The sequence below is a fragment of the Euleptes europaea genome, chromosome 6 (assembly GCF_029931775.1).
Source record: "Euleptes europaea isolate rEulEur1 chromosome 6, rEulEur1.hap1, whole genome shotgun sequence".
NCBI classification, from domain to species: Eukaryota; Metazoa; Chordata; class Lepidosauria; order Squamata; family Sphaerodactylidae; genus Euleptes; species Euleptes europaea.
Window position 1 is genome coordinate 71,368,692 of NC_079317.1, and position 22,255 is coordinate 71,390,946.

At 41.4% G+C, this 22,255-nt stretch overlaps 1 protein-coding gene and 1 pseudogene across 1 annotated transcript in view; both read left to right on the forward strand.

The window, feature by feature from the left end:
- Positions 1-456: 456 nt before the first annotated feature.
- On the forward strand, positions 457-9,632 carry LOC130479783 (7-dehydrocholesterol reductase-like; annotated as a pseudogene).
- A 2,864-nt stretch (positions 9,633-12,496) lies between these two features.
- The window catches only part of ZDHHC13 (zinc finger DHHC-type palmitoyltransferase 13), a 30,569-nt gene continuing 20,810 nt past the window's right edge, over positions 12,497-22,255 (forward strand). The window contains exons 1-6 of the mRNA XM_056852208.1: positions 12,497-12,534; positions 16,231-16,373; positions 17,089-17,211; positions 18,843-18,920; positions 19,367-19,511; positions 21,815-21,879. Coding sequence (XP_056708186.1) covers positions 19,383-19,511; positions 21,815-21,879 — 194 coding nt within the window. The 5' untranslated portion in view covers positions 12,497-12,534; positions 16,231-16,373; positions 17,089-17,211; positions 18,843-18,920; positions 19,367-19,382. The remainder of the gene's footprint in view (positions 12,535-16,230; positions 16,374-17,088; positions 17,212-18,842; positions 18,921-19,366; positions 19,512-21,814; positions 21,880-22,255) is intronic.

The window sequence follows — 22,255 nt, forward strand, 5'->3', positions numbered from 1 at the left end:
CAAACCTCCATGCCATAGAGAAGTTGGGCAATTTCCTTGCTCTGAAAGAGGTTTAAGGCAGGGTGTATCAGGAAGCCCCCTTTGCAACGGTAGAATTTAGGAATAGAGCTATCTGTACATCATAGAAGAAATCCTACTAATTATTTTCTAAAGTTAGCTTGTAAATTACATTCAACATACATTTTCACTGCGATAGCCGTGGTAGCTAACCATGTGAAGACAATGCTTAGTGAAAATTCAGAAGGTGAAGGAAGCACTAAACAGGTTTTTTCACTATAGTAAATAGTCATATACTTCATTTCTTCTTTTTATGGTTAGCAGGTTGTACAAAAAACAAACTCTGCATAGTCTGCACAAGTCTCAGAATTTCACTGTTCTTGGTGCAAGATTCCCCTCTCCCTTCTTTTAATAATCATGGTTTCAATTTTCCATTATCTTTTCTGCCAGTAGGTTCCAATGGCAACTCATAAGGAAACGAAATGTTCTGAAGGATCAAAAAATAAACATTCAATTAATGGAGCTGGAGCTTCTCAAGCGCAATGGGGAAGAGCTTGGTAAGAGATTCCTGCTACTGTTAACAAGTCTTTGTGTGATAACTTTAGCTACTTTACAAAAATATCTGCTTTAAGTACAGAAAGATCACAAGGTGTCAGACCACAAGGATGCCCTGAATCTTTAATTCCCAATTTTAAAGATGATGTGAGCCCAAACATATCACCTGGAGCAAGTTAAGGCATTGCAGGGTATGTAAGATCAGTAGAGTGGAGAAGAGGGAAAGAAATGTTCTTTCGTACCCATTGGGGTATTATTTCATGTGCATCAAAGTTTTCTGAGTGGTGATGAAATGAACAGATAATACTGATAGTTTCTTTTAGAAGCCTGCTGAACACCTTCTGTAACTAGTAGACTTTGGTAAGAGACTGAGTCCAGATGCAAGATCATCTTACATTACCTCCGGAATACTGATGTCCTTGCTTGACTCACAGTGGAAATTCCACAAACCTGAATTTAGTGTCTGTATATCAATTTAAATTAGCTTATCAGGAAGAAAATGGGTGTGGAAAAGGCTGCAAGGAAAACTCTACACCTGTCACCTGCTTGTTGCTTTTGTGCTTTAATTAGACACAGTGGCACCTCTCCCTGCCTAGATTAGCAAGAATGAAACAAGGTATCAGTAATAACCGTTGGTACTGTAATCATATGTGGTTGAAATGAATTAGAGCAAAGAAATATTGGATGAAGGTTTCCTTAATGCTTGCAAGAGAAATTGGATATAAGGTTGTTGATACACCCAGTCTCTTTTTGTTGCATTATGTTGTTCCATTCCCAGAAAGTATTGGGTGATAGCTCTATATATCATAATACCTGCTAGATTAGTACTAGCCAAACTCTGGAAACAGAGAAAAATCTTAACAAGAAAATGCTTTTTGGATATGGTTAAAGACTTAATTATTTATGAAGTTATCAGCCTTCCAAATAAATGAAGATGTACTGCTTATCTGTATATGTTTAAGTAATGATAAAATAAAAAGTAAATAAAAAATGGACACAGTGGTCCAGTATTACTGTAGTCACAAATCACAATAAGAAACTCTACAAACTGGAATTAGTCACTGCAACGTTTTGTAGATCTGCAACTCTTGCTTTCTTGCAATAAACCCTCTCGGTCTCTGTTTCAGGAGAGTTAACTGGATTTCCTTGTTGGCTGTCATTTTTCTACTCCTGTTTGCACTCCTCATTGTGTATTATTTTATAATGTCATGCGATCAGTACAATTGCTCCTTAGCTGCACCAGCTATTGAAATTTTCACTGGGAAAACCCACTCTTGGATATTTGGAACAAAACGCCATTATTGACCTGGAAAGCTGCAAGCCTCTATATTTTTTGGGTAACTTTCCAGGTACGTGACTGAGGGTTCTTTGTTGAATTGCAATAGCGTGTGAACACTGTAGTCTCAGGTATTCAATCAAAATGTAATCAAAAAGCAACTTTCAAGACTTAGAAAAAAAGTCACGTTTAAAAAACCATGCGAACGTATGGGGGTGGTAAACCTGATCATTTTCCTCTTTCTGAACATAACCCAAGCCTCCTGTCCAATGTGCCATTGTAACTCGAGACCATTCTTAGTAGCCTCCACTCCTATCTTCTGTACCTGCAGTCAGCAATAGGAATGTTTCCATTGTCTCCTCAGTTTCCTCTTTATCATTTCTCCCCATTATTATGCCTGAAACCTTTTGCTTTTTTAAAAGGAGGGGATTTGAATTAAAAGCCCGTGGAAATTAAGTGTTCCACAAAATCACTCACCAGTGGCGAGATTGTTTCTCACTGTGCCTAGGGCTGAGCATATGAACTTGTCTTATATTGGGCATCATCATGCTATCTGTGTGTGGAATCCACACAGTTTTTCCACATTCCTCTCCTTTTGCAGCTCTTTTCAACCCCAGGAATGACCATTCAGGGAGTTGCAGGATAAGTGCATAGGAGCAGCTGTAAGGGTTGGCGGGCAGGAGTGAGGAGGGATACGGGGATGTAACTGACAACTTTCCTAAGCAGAGCTGTGCTTGCAAAAGGCTGCTCCTCCATTAGGGTTGTCAGGTCCCTCTTCTCAACGGGTGGGAGATTTGGGGGGGGGAGCCTGAAGAGGGCGGGGTTTGGGGAGGGGCTTCAATGCCATAGAGTTCAATTGCCAAAGCGGCCATTTTTCTCCAGGTGGTCTGATCTCTATCGGCTGGAGATCAGTTGAACTAGCAGGAAATCTCCTGCTACTACCTGGCAGTTGGCAACCCTATCCTCCATACAGTCAGAAGGGACTGCTAAAACAGAGAGGAAAGCAGGAAAACGAGGTGTTCTGTGCACAGAGTGGAAGGATACACCTCACTGGCGAAGCAGTCTTCAGAATGTTTACTCAGAAGTAACTCCCCTGTTGTTCAGTTGGAGCTTACTCCCAGGAACATATCCTTAAGATTGAACTGTGAGTTGGTCCATCCAGCTTACTCTGCCTGGCACTGTATTTCAGGGACTCAACTACAGATTATTCCACCCCCACTACAGAGGTCCTTGAACCTGCACATGCCAGTATCTGAGCTTGGGGACCTGTATGCAAAGCATATGCGCTACACCAAGCTAATGCCCCTCTCTTTATCTAGAAGAGTGGACTCCACTGTATGAACTCTTACCACCCGAAGGTGTTTTGTCTTTAAGGTGTCACATTACTGAATTTTCTTCTCTGCCCCAACCTCACTTTTGTGGTAAACTATTTTGGAACAGGAATTTGTTTAAGTTTCGGACTAGCTCCTTTTCAGAGCAAATACATAGCATTTATAACAAGCTGAAACACTGTACAACATATACATCTTGTGGTACAAACAAAACGGTAAATGTAAAGAAATTATTAATTGGTTTTCCTTTCACAAAGATGTGAAGAAATTTATGTTTTTCACCAGGAAATGTGCATGCTGTGCAGTACTTTAATATGTTGTAAAAATTAACAAAAAAGGTTTACAAAAAAAAGTACAAAGAATTGAAAAGACAAACTGGTCAAAATTAATTTAAAAGTAAACAAAATAATCATGTTTAATTTATATACGATTGTAAGTGGTGAGCCATGAAAAATGCACGTTTCAGTCTTTTAAATAATGGTTTCCCTTTTATTTACACAGTTAGTATAAGGCCTGATCAGTCTAGAAATTACTTTATTTTTATTGTTAATATTCTGGTGGGATTGGATTTGACAACTGGCTACCAAGCCCAGCCGCAACTTGTGGAAGCCTGGAAATAAGCCTTAAGAGGCAATATTTGCAATGTTCCTAGTTGTCTATTCTAGATGTTTGTTTGCTCATGAATTCATTATGTTACAGGCAATTTTGTACATGCTTCCTGACTTTGTCCACAAGGTAATTCCTCACTATCGAGGAGGATTGCAAGAAGGCGCAGTAACGCCTGCTGGTAAGTTCATTCTTCACTGTCATTACTTCACAGGTGGTTCTAACTTTACCAAAGTCCACATGTAACATGAGGCTAGGACCTCTGTGACTACAGCTCCTCATGATTAAAAAAAATAGCAGACATTTTGGGTTTGATTTGGATCATAACTGGTACATGGTAGAGGAGTTAAGCTCTTGTGCCATTTTCCTGGCATAGGTCCCTGTACATGGCATAAAGAGAAGGCTTTATTTACGTATCTGCTTATAGTCAGCTTTTGTTGCTGAGCCTGAAGGTTGCCCTCTCCAGATCAGGCCCTGAGCACCTGCTGCTGAGAGAAAAATGCCACTGGGTTCATGGAGCTGTCATCATTGTGCCTGGTTTGGCACTAAGGGAAGGGTCTAGGAACAAATAACAACAACAACATTTGTATGCCGGCCTCCCCTGGCAAAACTGGGCTTAGGGCAGCTAACATCATAAATACATACAATTGATACTACAAGTCAATAAAATGCTGATTTAAACAATGCTAAATTATACCCTTATTTGAGGTATAAATTTATATCCTTACAAAGAATTTCTCGTGGACTTCTCTTAGGATTCTGATCTATGAACATAAACAGCTGGGGGGGAACTGCACATTATTAAATATGTAGTTGTTACAATATAGTAATTAATCTCTGTGTCAGACAAAAAGCAACATGCAAAATAGGCCTCAAAATGTGGGAGCCGGTGTGACCTTTTAACCTACATTTTCTTCTTTTTGGTTTTCTCGGCTTCACAGATTACTCTTAACCTCTTCTGCAATAAAACAGTTACCCACATAGGTTATCCTATTACACTGCAGAAGTTCTTTGAGTCTGAAAGTCTACATTCACATGTAGCTTGTCTCCAGGTAAATACATTTTGATCCAGGTATAATTGGTCATGAAAATCTGAAGCATAGCAGGATTCTTTACAAAATCTACCATAGAAATGTAGCATTGCAGAACTCTTGTCAATGGCTTGGTAGGTGTTCCCTCACCACCAAGGTCACCTGTATATAACTGATCTGTGGGCCAGCATGAACTGTATGCAATATTCTAATTGTGGCTGCTAGACTGATGAATTTTACTCAGAAGACTTTAGTGAGGGATGTTTATCAAAAATTTGTTTGGAAGTCCAAATCTGTACTGGATCACAAATGAATACTGGGAGCCAGTGTGGGGGGTTTATAAGGTCTTGCCCTATGCTGTCTCTTTGCTTTATTTCGATGTCATCCCCGCTTTGCGACTCTGACTTTCAAATTGTTCAAAAGATCTACCCTTGAACATCTTTGGCTGATCCCCCTAGAACTTCATGGTGCTAGTTCTGTCCATATCCAACAGCTTCTTCAGACTGGTTGTTTGCTAGGAAGCCTTTGCCAACACCCTTAATCCTCCTAGGCAATCCGGGCTGTGTAACCGTGGTCTTGGTATTTTCTTTCCTGACGTTTCTCCAGCAGCTGTGGCAGGCATCTTCAGAGGACTCTTCTGAAGATGCCTGCCACAGCTGCTGGCGAAATGTCAGGAAAGAAAATACCAAGACCACGGTTACACAGCCCGGATAACCTACAAGAACCAATGAACTCTGACCGTGAAAGCCTTCGACAATATTCCTCCTAGGCAAGCTTAAGTACAGATAACTGCATTCACTCCTGTTAGCCCTTGTGACCTTTGTTTCTCCTTCTACTGCATCTGTTGTCTTCTCCATTGTCTACTTTAGACTGTTAAGGTCTTCATGATAAGAGACGTTCTTTTTGCTGATAAGAGCCTGGAAAGTATCTTGTATGGTGATAACAGTGGATGTATAAATGATAAATAAAAAACTGCACTTTTGGGACAGGTAGTGAGCGTAGCACTCTCTGTTTGCATTATGTTCAAAGTAAGTTATATAACACAGGGGTGGGGATCAGAGATAAATTCATCCCTCCCTCTCTGATCAATCTCCTTACTTCTTCGCATAGAGATCAGCCTCTCGATACCATATCTAGAGATAAAAGTGTACAAGTATCTGCACAATCAAAGGAAGGGATGTCCCCTTCCTATATTTTTCTCATTTGGTATCTCTGCTGTACTGATCCATGTAACCTTTGCCTTTCAGGTGTTACGCTTAACTATGAGGTCAATGGACTTCAAGCCGGGCTTATTATAAATGCATTGTGGTTTGCAAATGCTTACTACTTCCGCTGGTTCTTACCCACCATCATTTTTGACAACTGGAGTCCACTCCTATGGTGTGCAAATATTCTGGGCTACGCAGTATCTATATTTGTATTTGTGAAAGCCTATTGGTTCCCCACTAACGCAAAAGACTGGTATGTTGGCATTGTTTCTGTAATTGTATAAACATCATACTATGTATGATGTACTCTGCTTTTTTTCCTCCACTAGTAACCAAAGTAAATAGTTATTCCCCTACTTTAGTTTGCTGCAAGCTGTTATTTTGCTATTTTGTTTTATAAAGTTAATATAGCTGTAAAAATGGATCTTAATTTTTGTATTTGTTTTTTTTATATACCATTTTTAGCAAATTCACTGGTAACTTCTTTTATGACTTCATGATGGGAATTGAACTTAATCCTCGTTTAGGAAAGTGGTTTGACTTAAAACTGTTTTTCAATGGTCGCATAGGCATTATAGCATGGACTATTATTAACCACTCCTTTGAAGCTAAACATAAGCTATTGTATGGTCACGTAACACATTCTATGACTCTCATCAATGTCCTACAGGTAAGCGCACTCATTATAATACAGGTTAATTTAAAAATCGAACTAAAAGGAAACACACTGTATGGAGCTGCAGTCAATATCTACTATAATCCTGTGACTTCCCATTTTACTGTGGCTATTAAGTGGGTTGTTACTCACAATCTGTGCATGTTTATTTTGTGTGTGTGTAGGTAGATAACACACACAATGCCTATTTAGAGTAAGGATGGAAAGTACAAGACTTTCCCTCATCCCTACTCCCTGTGTGATGTAAATCTTTGTCTTATGAAAGTAGGAGTCAATAAGATAAGTATCTGCCAGCAGACTGTCATGTAGAGTAAGTGCTCAGTGAAATCATCAGCAAATTAACACTTGGGTTGTGTCTTGTAGCTTTCAAAGGTTGTCGGCATTCGTGTCTTGAGCTACAAGAATATCCATCCTATTTCCTCATAGTGATAGATTGAACTGATTAATTCAAAAGCTGGGGAAGATCAATGTATGTTATATCATGTTCACGTGACATTTTGGCTCTTTAGTATTTCACCCCCTTTACAGGGGTCATTTCTTCTCTCCGTTTCCCCTGTAACAATGAATGTCTGTGTGGAACAGAGATAACCAAGTTTGGCTCCAATCTCATAACACAACATTTGTGGCAGTGCCTCAGACACGATTAACAATTTTGCAACCTCAAAGCAGACGTTGATGAGACCGGGTAAAATGTCCACATAGCCAGAGCATATCGAGGAAGTATACAGTGGGCAATATGGCATGGGGGGCAATCTGCATCACAGATACTTGGAACCCAGAACAAATGTCCATCATAGATGGTGCCCCCATCAGTGTGTATAACAACTAACTGCCTGCTCCAGCTTTCTGTATGCAATAAAACTCTCCAGTGTCCTGAACACATTATTTTGTCTAATTGTGGTCATAAACGGAGAAAGATTGCTTTTCAGATACCAAACATATGCAATCAATTGTGCACAACAGACAACTGAAGCACACAGTATGGGCTCGCTTTAATTTCTGCAATGGCCAAATCCAAAATGGCTTTGCTCATCTCAAAGATTCAGTTTCTGATGGTGCTAGTGCTACCTGGAAGCGAGATCAGGATCTTCTTGCTCACTTTGGCTACCCGAGGGACACACCTCACCACAGAGACTTCCGCCAGTGTCAAAGGGGGTGTTCCCGGAGCGGAGCTGATACTACTCAGCTCCTAAAGCCCTTTCGCACTAAGAATACACCTTTTTGAAGGCACTGAGTTAAGTTTGCAAAAAGGCAGGAGAGTTCCACGGGGTTTTTTTGGAAGAGGCGTTTTCGGATGTGAAAGGCAGATGATGTGAAAGACCCCTGCCTGAGACCCTGGGGAGCCGCTGCCGGTCTGAGTAGACAATACTGAGTTTGATGGACCGAGGGTCTGATTCAGTATAAGGCAGCTTCATGTGTTCCTGTGGACTGCTGCGTTTGGCAGCAGACCACTCAGGCCACCGTTAGAATTACACTCTTATGCACCCCTACTCAAGAGTTAAATTCAGGTAGAACTGGGCCTGCCCTTAACTCACAAAAGAAACAGAGGCAAAGAAATCAACAAGTGACAAATGTGAATGCTTTAGTAGAATCCATGCTAGCTGTCTTGGTACACTCTGACAAAGAAGGAATCTGCTGCCTGCTACATACATTCCACTGAGTCCTAAAACTTCTTTTCACCTTTTCGATTTTGAATAGTCTATAATAGATACCAGCACTATCCTGGAACACTGCTGCATAGCAACCTGGGAGGGGAAAAGCTTGGTTGCTCGATAGGCCTATTCATAGTGGAGGGAAAAAACTCAAATGGAAGAATTGATGATGATAGCATGCACAGTGAATAATTTAGGAATAGATTAATTAATTTAAGTTAGCTTGTTATTACCCCTCCAAGGCCTAATTACACCCAGTTTTAAGAACCCTGAATTTAGAGCAATAAAAGTCCATTCATCCCAAGAAAACAGCATTAGATGATATGCCATCTATGATTAACCATGGTAATCTTTTATTTGCAGGCTGTATATGTCTTAGACTATTTCTGGAACGAAGCCTGGTATTTGAAAACTACTGACATCTGCCACGATCATTTTGGATGGTACCTAGGCTGGAGAGACTGTGTTTGGCTTCCTTACACCTATACTCTGCAGGTATTGGTTTATTCACAGTACAAGATACCATAAACCATCATTATGGTAAAGGTGGTCTACTTTGGACATACGCCATCATTCATAAATTCCCCTACCAGTTGAACATTTTAAGTGCAGTTAACACAATTGTCTAATTCCTGGTGAGGCAAAGTGGGGGATATAGTCATCTGTTATTTATCTGTGTGCACAAGAAGATATTTATAATAAAAACTGATGTTTTACAATTCCCTCTTTGACAGGGGAAGTATTCAATTTCTAGTCTTGGGTCTTTTTGAAGAAAAACTAAGAATGCAAGTAAAATGGAACTTACAGACTTTCTTCCCTCCCCTTCTCTCCTCAGGCATTATACTTGGTCTACCACCCTGTCCAGCCTTCCAGAGGCACTGCAGCTGCGATTCTGCTACTGGGACTGGTGGGCTATTATTTCTTCAGAATGACCAATCATCAGAAAGATCTCTTCCGTCGCACTGATGGCAACTGTAAAATCTGGGGGACAAAGCCTAAATACATTGAATGCTCCTATACGTCAGCTGACGGGACCAAAAACTATAGCAAGCTGTTGACTTCAGGATTTTGGGGAGTGGCCCGCCGTTTTAACTATACAGGAGACTTATTGCGGTCCCTGGCATACTGCATGTGTTGTGGATCTGATCACATCCTGCCTTATTTCTACATTATTTACATGACTGTTCTTGTGGTCCACCGCTGCATTAGGAACGAACACAGATGCTCCAGCAAGTATGGCAAGGACTGGAAGCGGTATTGTGAAGTAGTCCCTTATAGGCTATTTCTAGGTATTTTTTAACCCCTTAACCTTGGATGCCGGTAAAGAATATGTTTGGACCCCCAAATTTGGCCACTTGACATTCTCCTGAATTGAATTGGAAAGATTTGAGTTTGTGGTACTCAGTCTGTGGCTTGCAGAGACACATTCACAATGATCAGAACCCAAAACTGCCACATGACCATTGTATGCTGTGTTCACCACCCTACCAAACACACACAGTAACATAAAACGATTAACTATACAACTATAACAATGGTTTAAGCCTGTTCCAGTGCATGATGAAGATTTGCTAAGTTTTAACAAAGTGTTCTTGAACAGTTTGTTTCCCATCCCATGTATATTGTTATGTTATTCATAAACATGATAAATCACTCTGCAGATCCAAATCCCTTAACGGGTAATTTATCCTTTTTCCAATGTTGTGCTAACAGCATACATGCTGCTATAACTACATTTTAAATCAAATATTTGGTTCCTGATTTCAGCAGTTTGGGAAAGGGTCCCTCCTTACAATACAATTTCAGGACCATATGGTATCTTTTGTTTCTTCCAAAATTTTGAATTTTATAACTGCCCATGTGCCATAAGACTGATTAAAAGAGGCCTTTTGAGTTTTCTATCCTTACTTGAGGAACTGAGAGTAAATTCCAATCAACTGTAGACCTCGTTCCCTCAAGCAGATAAATGTAGCTCAAACAGATTTTCTGGAACTGAAATACTGAAAGAAATGCTAAACTTATCCTTGGAAATAGTAGCCTGCTGTTTTATCTACTGAATGAATTGTCTCATGTATATTTGTACTGTCAAACACTTTCTGAAGCCAATCCAATGAAATCCCTGAAAATCAATCCTGATACAGCCCCAGCCTCTAAATTAATTTGGTTGCCAAATCTGGTTTGGGAAAACTGGGAGATTGTACCAGGTGGCTCGGGGAACTAGGAAGAGCTCCACCCTCCAATGCTGTTATTTCCTCCAGGGAAGCCGATTTCCATATTCTGGTGAACTCCAGACTGCATAGGTTGGCAACGCTATGAATTATGTGCATGTCAAATGAAAGGACCAGAGTTCTAGAAATGTGTCGATGTTTTTTGATAAAGCAAAACCCAAATTATTTAAACGTATATTGTTAACGTTCACAATTTGTTTAATATAGAAAGAAGCACAAATTCTGCCAATTATATAGCCAATTGTATAAAGCCCTTAAAAAAAAGACAAGTCTAGCCTGCACAAGATGGTTTACTTCAGAATAAAAGGTAAAAATAGTCCTCTGTACCAGCACCGTCATTACTGACCCATAGGGTTACATCACATCCTGACATTTACCAGGCAGACATTGGGGGTTACCGCACTTGAATTCCCAGCGATGTATTAAGAGTTTGAAAATGTTATAAAAAATACTGTTCGCACTTTCTATGTATTCCCACCGATGTATTAAGAGTTTGAAAACGTTATAAAAAATACTGTTTGCACTTTGTTTGGCCCCTTTAGCTGTGAAGACGTTTTCCAACCATTTATAAGCCGTGGTATCCAAAAACCCTTTTAAAGCGATGTTTTTTACAACATTTTCAAACTCTTAATACATCGCTGAGAATACAAGCGCGGTAACCCCCTACCTGAAACCGATTTCTGTCGGGATCGAACTCAGGTTGTGAGTGGAGCTTTGACTGCAGCACTGCAGCTTCCCTGTGCCACGGGGCTCTCCCTTCAGAACAAGCAGGGCCAACATGGGGCTCCCCTATTCAATGGGGCTTACTCCTAGGGAAGCGTGCATAAGATTGCAGCACTTGCCACATCTAGCTGGATCCGGGTCTGTTGAGATGGCAATGGCCATTGATGCCTGGGAGGTTTTGCCCTGGATTTGCCGCTCTCTAGATGCACATTTTCCCTATCCAAATTCTCAAAACTCTGCATGGGGGCTTACTGTTGGCCATTTATGCACGGGAGGTTTTGCCCCAGAATTGCCGCTTTCTAGATGCACCTTTTCCCCACCAGAATTCTCAAAACCCAATAATAAGCCCCCACCCCCCCATGCAGAGTTTTGAGAATTCAGATGGGGAAAATGTGCATCTAGAGAGCGGCAAATCCAAGGCAAAACTTCCCATGCATAAATGGCCTTTCAGTTTGGAGAATTCGCATGGGGGAAATGTGCATCTGTGTGTGTTAAGTGCCGTCAAGTCGCTTCCGACTCCTGGCGACCCTATGAATGAAAATAATTCACAGTGGGTAGCTGTGTTAGTCTGTCTGCAGTAGTCGAAAAGAGCAGGAGTCCAGTAGCACCTTAAAGACTAACAAAAATATTTTCTGGCAGGGTAGGAGCTTTCGTGAGCTCACGAAAGGGTATGAGCTTTTGTGGCTCACGAAAGCTCCTACCCTGCCAGAAAATATTTTTTGTTAGTCTTTAAGGTGCCCCTGGACTCTTGCTCTTTTCTACTATGAATGAAAGTCCTCCAAAATATCCTAACTGTGACACCTCGCTTGGATCTTGCAAATTGAAGGCTGTGGCTTCCTTTATGGAGTCCATCCACCTCTTGTTGGGTCTTCCTCTTTCCCTGTGCATCTAGAAAGCGGCAAATCCAAGGCAAAAAAAACCCGTGCACACTGGGCCAGGCGTTCTCACGACAGATATCACGGAAGGGGGACTGACCGGGGGGGTGCGTGCGCGCGCGCCTCGGCTCGACGTCGGCGTCTCGAGTCGCTTGCAAGCCGCCTCCATGCCGCCAGGGGCCGGGTCAGCCAGCCGGGCGCCTCTGGGCTCCGTCTCCCGCTCCTCCTTCCCCCGGTCTCGGGGAGGGAGGCGTCTGCGCGCCTCGGTAACCAGGAAGCGCGGCCAGGAAACCGGCGAGCGCGTCGGGCGAAGCGGGGCGCCTGGGCCTGGCCCGGAATGGAGGCAGGAGGAAGCGGCGGCGGCGGCCGCCTGGCGGTGAGGGAAGGGTCGCGGGGTGGGAGGGAAGGCGAGACGACGGTTGGTGTGTGCGTGAGGCGAGACGACGGTTGATGTGTGTGCGCGTGTGTGAGGCGAGACGTCGGTTGGTGTGTGTGTGTGTGTGTGTTGCTAAGGGAGGGGGCGGGCGGGAGGCCTGGAGGCGGGGCAAAGTGAGGGGAGGGGTGGGCCGCGGAAGGCTGCCTGGGGCGAGGCGCCCTGGTTGCCTCGCACGCGCCACAGGCCCCTAGGGTGGCCGGCGACTTCCGGTCGCTCCTCGGGGGCGGGGGGAAACGTCCACAGGGCTGGGCGAGCAGCTCCTCCCCCCCCCCCGCAGCCTTGCGCCGCCTGTTTTATTCCTCATTACATCTTCGCGGGCTGCGAGTGTTGTTTACAGAGCAAGGAGTCCTTTTTTTATTATATATATTTTTTGAAATAATGTTTTTATTTTCTTGATTTGATATATCCACCTGTAAAACAATGTCCAGTGTTACAAGATAATAATAATACTAAAAAAAATATTGCTAAATTAACAATACATTGACTTCCCCCTCTCCGTCTGAAAATAAATTGGGTAAACTTTTGCTAACGAAACTAATCCCAATGCTATTTTAATTAACATATTCTTATCCTATCTAATTTTAATTAACGTTTTAATTAACATAACATATTTTAATTAACATAACAACATATTTTAACATAACAACATATTTTAACATAACATATTTTAATCAACATAACATTACGTAATTTTACTTAACATATTCTTATCCTATCTAACGCAGCCGACTTATGGCGACCCCTTTTGGGCGTTTTCATGGCAAGAGACTAACAGAGGTGGTTTGCCGGTGCCTTCCTCTGCTCAGCAACCCTGGCATTCCTTGGTGGTCTCCCATCCAAATACTAACCAGGTCTGACCCTGCTTAGCTTCTAAGATCTGACGAGATCAGGCTAGCCTGGGCCATCCAGGTCAGGGCATTAGATCAATACCTAATATAAAATTGATGAAAAGTGTAAATAAGGAATTATATCAAAGAGTGTCCTTTAAATGGTCCCATTGAAAATTGAATTTTTCCAAAAATTTTAGCTTCTAGGGTCAGTTCAGGCTTGATTTGATCTAGAACCCACTGATTTGTTTTTTTGGCCGTCCGCAGTATCCGTAACACTCTTCTCCAACACCACATTTCAAAAGACAGTTTTGTCAGGTCCTCCAGCCAACCTAGGTCGTCTCAAAAAGTCACTCGCTCAGACAGGCGTGTCAGAAGCAGGTAAATGTTTATTGAGAGCATCTAGTAAGCATGGATACACTGCACCTTCAAAGCAGCCAATACAGAGCTGGGCTACAAGGCCTAACTTAAAGCATGGTTACATGATTACATCACAGGTGCAAGATCAAACGGCCTGGGAAACAGCGAGATCGCAGAGCACAGGGGAAAGGAGGGAAGAAGGAGTGAAACAGGAATCTAAACACGGCTTGGCCGTTAGCTACTCAAGGTCGGGACTCGGGAGGGGTGAGGAACAGGGAGTGGGAATCACAGAGCAACTGAACAGCAAACGCAGGCCTAAAACATGTCAAGAGCCTGAACCAGGACCTGACCACTTGTACGGGCCAGACCTGACAACATACTTGAAAGAAACAAATTAGCAGACTCCCTCACAAGTTTAGGCCTAGCTAATGTCAGATCTTTGAGAAGACAGGAGTCACTGGAAAAGACAATCATGCTAGGAAAGGTTGAAGGCAACAGGAAAAGAGGAAGACCCAATAAAAGATTGATTGACTCTATAAATATATAGAGTCAAAGATGGATTGACTCTATTTTGACTCCTCACACATTGGGTAAGCCTGGCAGGCTGCATCTTCATGTAAAAAGGTTAGACAAATTACAGATCAAAAAACAGCTGACAGCTAAATGAAACTGTAGCCCTGGAGGTAAATACTAGGAAGAATTGCTTTTGTGCCCTAATTGTAGGCTTTCCAGAGGCATCTGGCTGGCCACCATTGGAAATGGGATCTGGATTAAATGGATCTACATTGTGATCTAACTGAGCTTATGTTCTTGTGATAAAAAATTAATGATCACCCTGTGATCTTCCAGTCATCCAAAACCAACTGATAATTTGTCTCATGTAATAAATGTGGATTTCTCTTCTACTGGACATGTAAGGGGATGTACTCAACTGAAAGTGGAATCGATGTATACACTGTATATTTTTTCACAATATTGATGGGCCTGGAAGTAGTTTCTTTTTTTAAATGCTTTGTCTCTGTTCCTGTACTAGCATAGAATCATAGAGTTGGCAGGGGCCATATAGGCCATCTAGTCCAACCCCCTGCTCAATGCAGGACTGGCCTAAAGCAACCCTGACCAGTGTTCGTCCAGCCACTTCTTGAAGACTACCAGTGAGGGGGAGCTCACTACCTCTCTAGTCAGCCAATTCCACTGCTGAACTACTCTTACTGTAAAAAAATTTTTTCCTAATATCCAGCCGGTACCTTTCTGCTCATAATTTATACCCATTATTGCAAGTCCTATTGTCTGCTGCCAACAGGAACAGTTTCCTGCCCTCCTCTAACAGAACGCCTTTCAAATACTTTAAGAGTGCAATCATGTCCCTCTCAACCTCCTGTTCTCCATACTGAATATTTCCAAGTCCCTCAGCCTTTCTTTGTAGGGCTTGATCATCCTCATCGCTCTCCTCTGCACCTGCTCCATTCTGTCCGCATCCTTTTTGAAGTGAGACCTCTAGAACTGCACACACAACTCCAGGTGTGGCCTGACTAATGCAGTATACATTAGGACTATGGCATTTTGTGATTTGGATGTTATGCCTCTTTTGATACACCCCATTAGCCTTTTTTAATACACTCATTAGCCTTTTTTGCTGCTGCATCATACTGACTGCTCATATTTAGCTTACAGTCCACCTGTACCCCAAGATCTTGTTCACACGCACTGCTACCCAGAAGTGTATCCCCCATCCATTATGCCTCCTTCTCATTTTTGTTTCCCAGATGTAGAACTCTGCACTTATCCTTGTTGAATTGCATCTTGTTTACATCTGCCCACTTTTCCAGTGTGTTCAGATCTTGTTGAATTCTCTCTATATTCCAGGGTGGTTGCTACTCCTCCCAATTTGGTGTCATCTGCAAATTTAATGTGTAGTCCCTCCACACCCTCATCCAGATAATTCATAAAAATATTAAAAAGTACCAGGCCAGAACCAAGCCCTATGGCACCCCACTGGACATCTCCCTCCAATCAGATGCAATGCCACTGAAAATTGCACTCTGCTCAATATTCCTTGATAGAAGTACCTTAGTTGTATTGTTGATTGAGATACAGCCTTTGTTAGTACGAATAGTCACAGGGCTCTTTCTAGCTTAGTCACAAAGTAGCATTTGGAAACAAATCCTCTCTTCCTCCCTTTCAACATGGGTAGGCATGGTATGAGACTATACCTAACCACTGTTCAAACGTTCCCTCAGGACTGTACTGACCATTGCTAAGGGCAGTCACACAGATGACTTTGTGATGCATATGGGATTTCCCTCTTCAACGTAGGCATTTCATGACAATGGTATACAGCAAGTGCCAAATTGCAACTAAGCAATATCATCATGCTGTAACAACTTGTAAGTATATAACCTTCTGAGGGAAAAAAATATATTGTAAAATGTTTGTTGTTAATCAACAGTGTAAAAATCACAGCCACGCTTCCCTTGGTCATCATGGCTACAACTGGCCTGACAGGCATGAATATAAAGATCTACCTAAAGAGCAAGATCACCTTCCTTTTGTGGAGGACCACAGCAACTTCGATATTGTCAAAGCAACCCAGTAAGTCTCCGGGATATCTTTATAAAGCAAACATTTTACACATTAAAGATATATTCAGTTTCCACAAGACTGTGTTTGAGAATGTAGTATACTCTGAGGCACGGTAGGTAGGGGAGAGCTCAACCAACCACACACAGTAAATTCTGGTAACTTTAACAAGTCTCTTTGGTCATTTATGCATGGGTACTTTCACTCACATTTGCCCCGGTCTGTCTCCATTGTTCTTTGGAGTTATGCATGAGTTTTCCGTCCATTAGAGATGACCTCACTGCCAGCCCTCACAAATCCTGGGACTTCCCATTCCTCTGTTAACCTGATTCTTCCCTCTTCCCTGAGCTCAGCCTGGGTGAAATCCCCGTGCATAAAGCAAAGCGTGGGTCACGCAAGCTTGGTTTCTCTCACAGCCAATTACAAAGCAGCGTGTAAAGAACTTCCAGCATCCTTTAATCCTTCAGCAAGCAAGAATAGAAACTTTGGCTTTTAGGTCAGCCTCAATTCCTAACATCAGATATGATCTGGATGTATGGCAAAAGGGTATAATTCCATATCCTTTTTATATTGTCCACTCTTAAAGTTAGGAAATGAAGTGTTCACAGTCTGTGTTATATGAGTTAATTATCTGGAATAAAGGTATATCTTCCATTGTGCCATTCAAACATACTTCACAGTAATTAACAGTAAATAAGTAAAATGGATTTTTTTCTTGTTCTTTTAGATATGGCCTTTTGGAACGGTGCCAGGAGTTGGTAGAAGCAGGATATGATGTAAGACAACCGGACAAAGAAAATGTAACACTTCTTCACTGGGCAGCAATCAATAATCGATTGGAACTTGTAAAGTAAGTTGGTATGTGAGTGAGATTGTATGAGCTTGTGCCTGTAAATCAAGGGTCCCCAACTCTTTTGAGCCTGTGGGCACATATGGAATTCTGACACAGCATGGTGGGCACAGAAGCAAAATGGCTGCCACAAAATGGTCGCTGCATAGGGTTGCCAGGTCCCTCTTCGCCACCAGCAGGAGATTTTTGGGGCGGAGCCTGAGGAGGGTGGGGTTTAGGGAAGGGAGGGACTTCAATGCCATAGAGTTCAATTGCCAAAGTGGCCATTTTTCTCCAGGTGATCTGATCTCTATCTGCTGGAGATCAGTTGAATTAGCAGGAGATCTCCTGCTACTACCTGGCATTTGGCAACCCTATCGCTGCAGGAGGTGGAGCCAGCCACAAAATGACTGTCATAGCTTAACTTCAGTAGCACAGTGCAGATTCTTGTGCTGTGGTGGCAGCTGCTGACAAAGCAACATTTTTAAAAATCTTCACAGCCTATCAGTCAGTATTTATTATCGCAGTCAACAACCAGCATAATTAAAAAACACAAAGAATTAATCAAATCTCCAATAATCAATCCAAAGCCTTGTTGGGCAAAAGCCCTACCTGGCCTCACCTACTTCCCTAAAGCAGTTGGTGGGCGCTAGAAAAGGTGTCATCGGGCGCTGTGGAGCTCACAGGCATCACGTCCAGGACCCCTGCTGGAAATAAATTAATTAGGTATAATATGAGTACGCAGCTTGCTGAGGTAAAGGGAAGATGACTGGGGAAGGCACTGGCAAACCACCCCGTAAAAACAAAAAGTTGCCTAGTAAACGTCGGGATGTGACATCTCCCCATGGGTCAGGAATGACCCAGTGCTTGCACAGGGGACCTTTACCTTTATAATATATGTTGTCTTGTTTATGTACTTGTATTTTTAAAGAGAATCTGTCAGAATGTACTGTTTAACTTCAGAAGTGCATATATGTCTATACTTATGCCAATACAATATCATTTTATTACTGTTCACACACATGTACCTTTTCTAAGACTTAAGATCAAATATAATTGAGTTACAAATAATGGCAAAAATTTTACTTTCCAGTACTTGTAGGTAAAATTTTATTTGTTGTGTTCTTTACTGTAATATTTTAATTGAAACTAGAAAGCTTTTAAAAGTACAGTATTTCAGAATAACTTACTTAACAAAAGTGCAGTATTAAGTTCACAGCTAGAACCCAGTGTTTGTTTATTTATTCAAAGCATTTATTAGCTGCCTTTCCACCTTGCGGAACTCAAGGCAGCTTACAATATAAATAAAACTATGGTTATAAAACACAAAAGAAGATGATACATGAGGACACTCAAAAGAGTTATCCTTTCTACAATCAGTTCTGTAAATCTTGATTATTTTGCTTGAAGTTATAAGAATATTTTGGTAGCGCTAAACTACACCAAATTGTTTGGCATGCGAGTGTATTATCACTTGCTGGATATTTTGTTCCTTAAATTGTTCAGTAGGTAGATGTTCAGTGATATTTTTGCTGAAGTAGATACACATCTACCTGATCTAAAAATCTTTTGTTTGGGCATTTGTGCAGACTTTTCCTCTTGATATTGATCAATCATTTATTTATGCAATGACTTGTGTTGTTGTTGTGCAGGTTCTTTATTTCTAAAGGTGCAGTAGTAGATCAACTAGGAGGGGACTTAAATTCGACTCCGCTTCATTGGGCTGTTAGGTATGGAATTTTACAATACCAAATTTTACAACCGGTTTAATCTATATGATCTGTAGTGTGTGCTAATATCATTTTGTTAAGGGAAACTAGATTCTGAATTTTGGCTGTTATGGACAAGCTTTGTTTAAAATGCATAATCAAAGAGATGTAGCTCTGCTTTAAAGAAGTCACACTGTCAACAGGGTTGTCTTTTTGTCAGTACACTGGTTCCTGTGCTTCGTGTGAGATTTCTGTGAATTCCCTGTTCCCCTGCATCTACCCGCCCATGCTGTTCCCTCGGGCCCGCCAGTCCCAAGAAGCTGGATTTCAGGGAGCACAGACTGAAAGAAGAAGAGGGAGGTGGGAAGGGTCTAATCCACAAGCATAACTGTGCGCTCAGTGCATAGGATCCAACACATGATCCATAGGGAAGTGTTCTTAAATAAATAGCTTCTGTCTTTTTCCAGACAAGGACATTTATCTATGGTTATATTGTTACTGAAATGTGGAGCAGACCCAGCTCTCATTGATGGTGAAGGATACAGCGGCCTGCATTTGGCTGTGCTTTTTCAGCACATGCCCATCATAGCTTACCTCATAGCATATGGTCAGGTATGCTTTTTAGTACACTGTCCTTTGTTTTGTTTTCTTAGTGTGACTTATTTTGTGTGGTGATCATATGTAACAATCATTATTGTTATGCCTTTAGGGTGGGAAATGATCAGTGCTGGAGGCAGTAGTGGTTGTAAGAACTGTGTTTATTGGAACCCAACAGACAGCTAACTAAACAGGCCGCAACTAGGCCTCAGTAACTCTGACTCCTCCTCCAGTTACGGTCACAAGACCCCATTTTACCAAGATGCACACTGGGTGACCTTGGGCCAGTCACCATTTCTCAGCCCAATCTTGTTGTGTGGATAAATGGGAAGGGAGAGAACTGTGTATGCTGCTGAGGGCTCATTTGAAGAAGGCTGGGATAAAAACTGAATGAATGAACAGATTATACTGGAGTCCTAGTGTTCCCACTTCATAATTTCACAGGCACAGCAGCTATTAATCTTCTCATGGGCATTTTGTGTGTGTGCAACAAATGGATGAACCTTTTGTTATCGGTCCTGCTAGTTTGAGTTTTGCTTTAAGCCTGAACATATATCTTAACACATTTCTGTGGGGGGAATCTGTTGTGCCCCCCACCTTCTAGTCCGTTGTGCATGGCCCTCTCTGCCTGCTTCACTTACCAAAAAGCAACCCAGAGAAATCTGGATATAAAAGGACCTTACATACAAAGAAGCATTCTTCCAGTCATTCCCAAACAGCATTCAAGCAATATAAGTAGTAAACAGTTTTATTGAACTTACAGAAAGAATATGAAGCAAAGGAGAGAGCAATATTTAGTTGAACATATATTTAAAAAACGTATACATACATTTACAGACATACAGAAACAAAGGCCTTTGGATCACTTCCAAAGAGAGACAGTGATGGCAACCATTCAAAGGGTCTGTGGTCTCTCAGTGGAAGGATAAAGAACTGGGGTTTTGGCTTGTTCCTTTATAGAGAGGAGAGGGGGTCCCATATGACCCCTCCCTGTCACATTCTTAGAAAATGAGTTTTCTGCAAATCATGACTTAATTGTTTAGAAATATCTTGTTCCATAATAATTCTTTCAATGTCAGTTTTGATATCTGATTGTCTTGTCCATCCATCAATGTTCCCAAAACAATCTCCTCCTAGAGTGGGCAGACAATTTGCCGCCTGCTTGAATGGCCTTGATTTGGAGCACGCAATGTGCTTTGGTTGACTAGCTCCTGTGCCCTTTAGGGTCAAGAGCCTAATTAGAGCTGATGTCAGCTAAGAGTCAGGTCTTGTGTGACTATAGATTATAATATTAAGGTATGCATGTGGTTATTATTTTGTTAACCCAAACTCATTTAATATAAGCTAATATGTTTAAAAATTCTCACAACAATTTCAGATGCAAATTTTATAATTCTTAAAATTTAACAGATGTGGAAAGTAGGCTGTTCAATTACAATTTTTCTCATGACTTCCTTAGTGTTTTGTGCTTATTTGTGAAAAATGTTACCTGATGTGCACTGTTTAAAAATTACTAGTTTTACAGTACAGCCTAGACCAGCATTTCACAACCTTTTTACCCTTGCAGAACCCTTGAAATAATATTCATGTCTCAGGGAATCCTACATATGATTACATATGATTCCTTTCCTTTATCCCTTAGAAGCTCCTTGATCCATTGATCTTGAGCAGTATAAATCTAATGTTTGACGGTTATAAAGACTGAAATCTTGCCACTGACAATGTAGCCTTGGGATCCCTGTCACTTAATAAAAAAGGCATTATGTCAAACAGAGGCATTAGATTTATATGTTAAAAGGGGAGAGATATAACGTGATCGAAGTTCCTCATAAAACCGGCATTCCAAGAGGGCATGAGCTAATGAATCAATTGAGCCAGAAGAGCAAGGACAGGTCCTGCCTGGGTATGGTATGTTCAAAATTCTGCCCTGCATAACCATAGAGGGGTGATTACGTATGATTTACATATGATTTACATATGATCAGCCTATTCGTCACTATTTCTCGTGTAACCCCTGGCGATTTCCTGCGGAACCCTAGGGTTCCGGGGAACTCTGGTTGAGAAACACTGGCCTAGACAGAGATACTGTCTTGTATGCCCATTGACTTCAGTAGATTCAGGAGGATGTAAGTCTGTTTAGGATTGTTCTGTTAGTATTCCCTGTAAATAATTCCTTACTAGGATAATGAAACGATAAATGATTAATGGAATATTTGACTTAATTTAGTTCAATACAGCAGTGCCAGTTTATACCTCTAGTCATGGACATGGCTGTGCTAACTTCATTTCCTGAAATGTTAGTATCTTTTCATACACAGAGTGTAGATACAACAGATCACAATGGACAAACCCCACTTATGCTAGCAGCCCATAAAGTACTTGGGTGAGTATGAGTATAAATAGCAAACTACTTATCTTATTGTATTGCAATACTTGCTCAACCGAGAAATAAGAAGTGAAGAAATAAGAAGTTTATTTCCAGAGCAGTTATTCACAGATAACTGAGAAGCTGCGGAAGGTTGGATTTTATTGTGGAAAGTATGATGTGGCCCAAATAAATGTACCTTCTATGAAACTGATATACCCATGTCCACCATTTATTGTGGAAGTGAGACCTTTCTGATAAGATAATCCAAAGTGTTTTTTTCTTCCTGCTGTGACTCTGTTATTGCTCCAAAATGTTATAAGTTCTCCTATCACCTAAAAATTCTTCAACTAAAAAAACATATTTAAGTCCAAAATATGTAATCTTGTCTCAA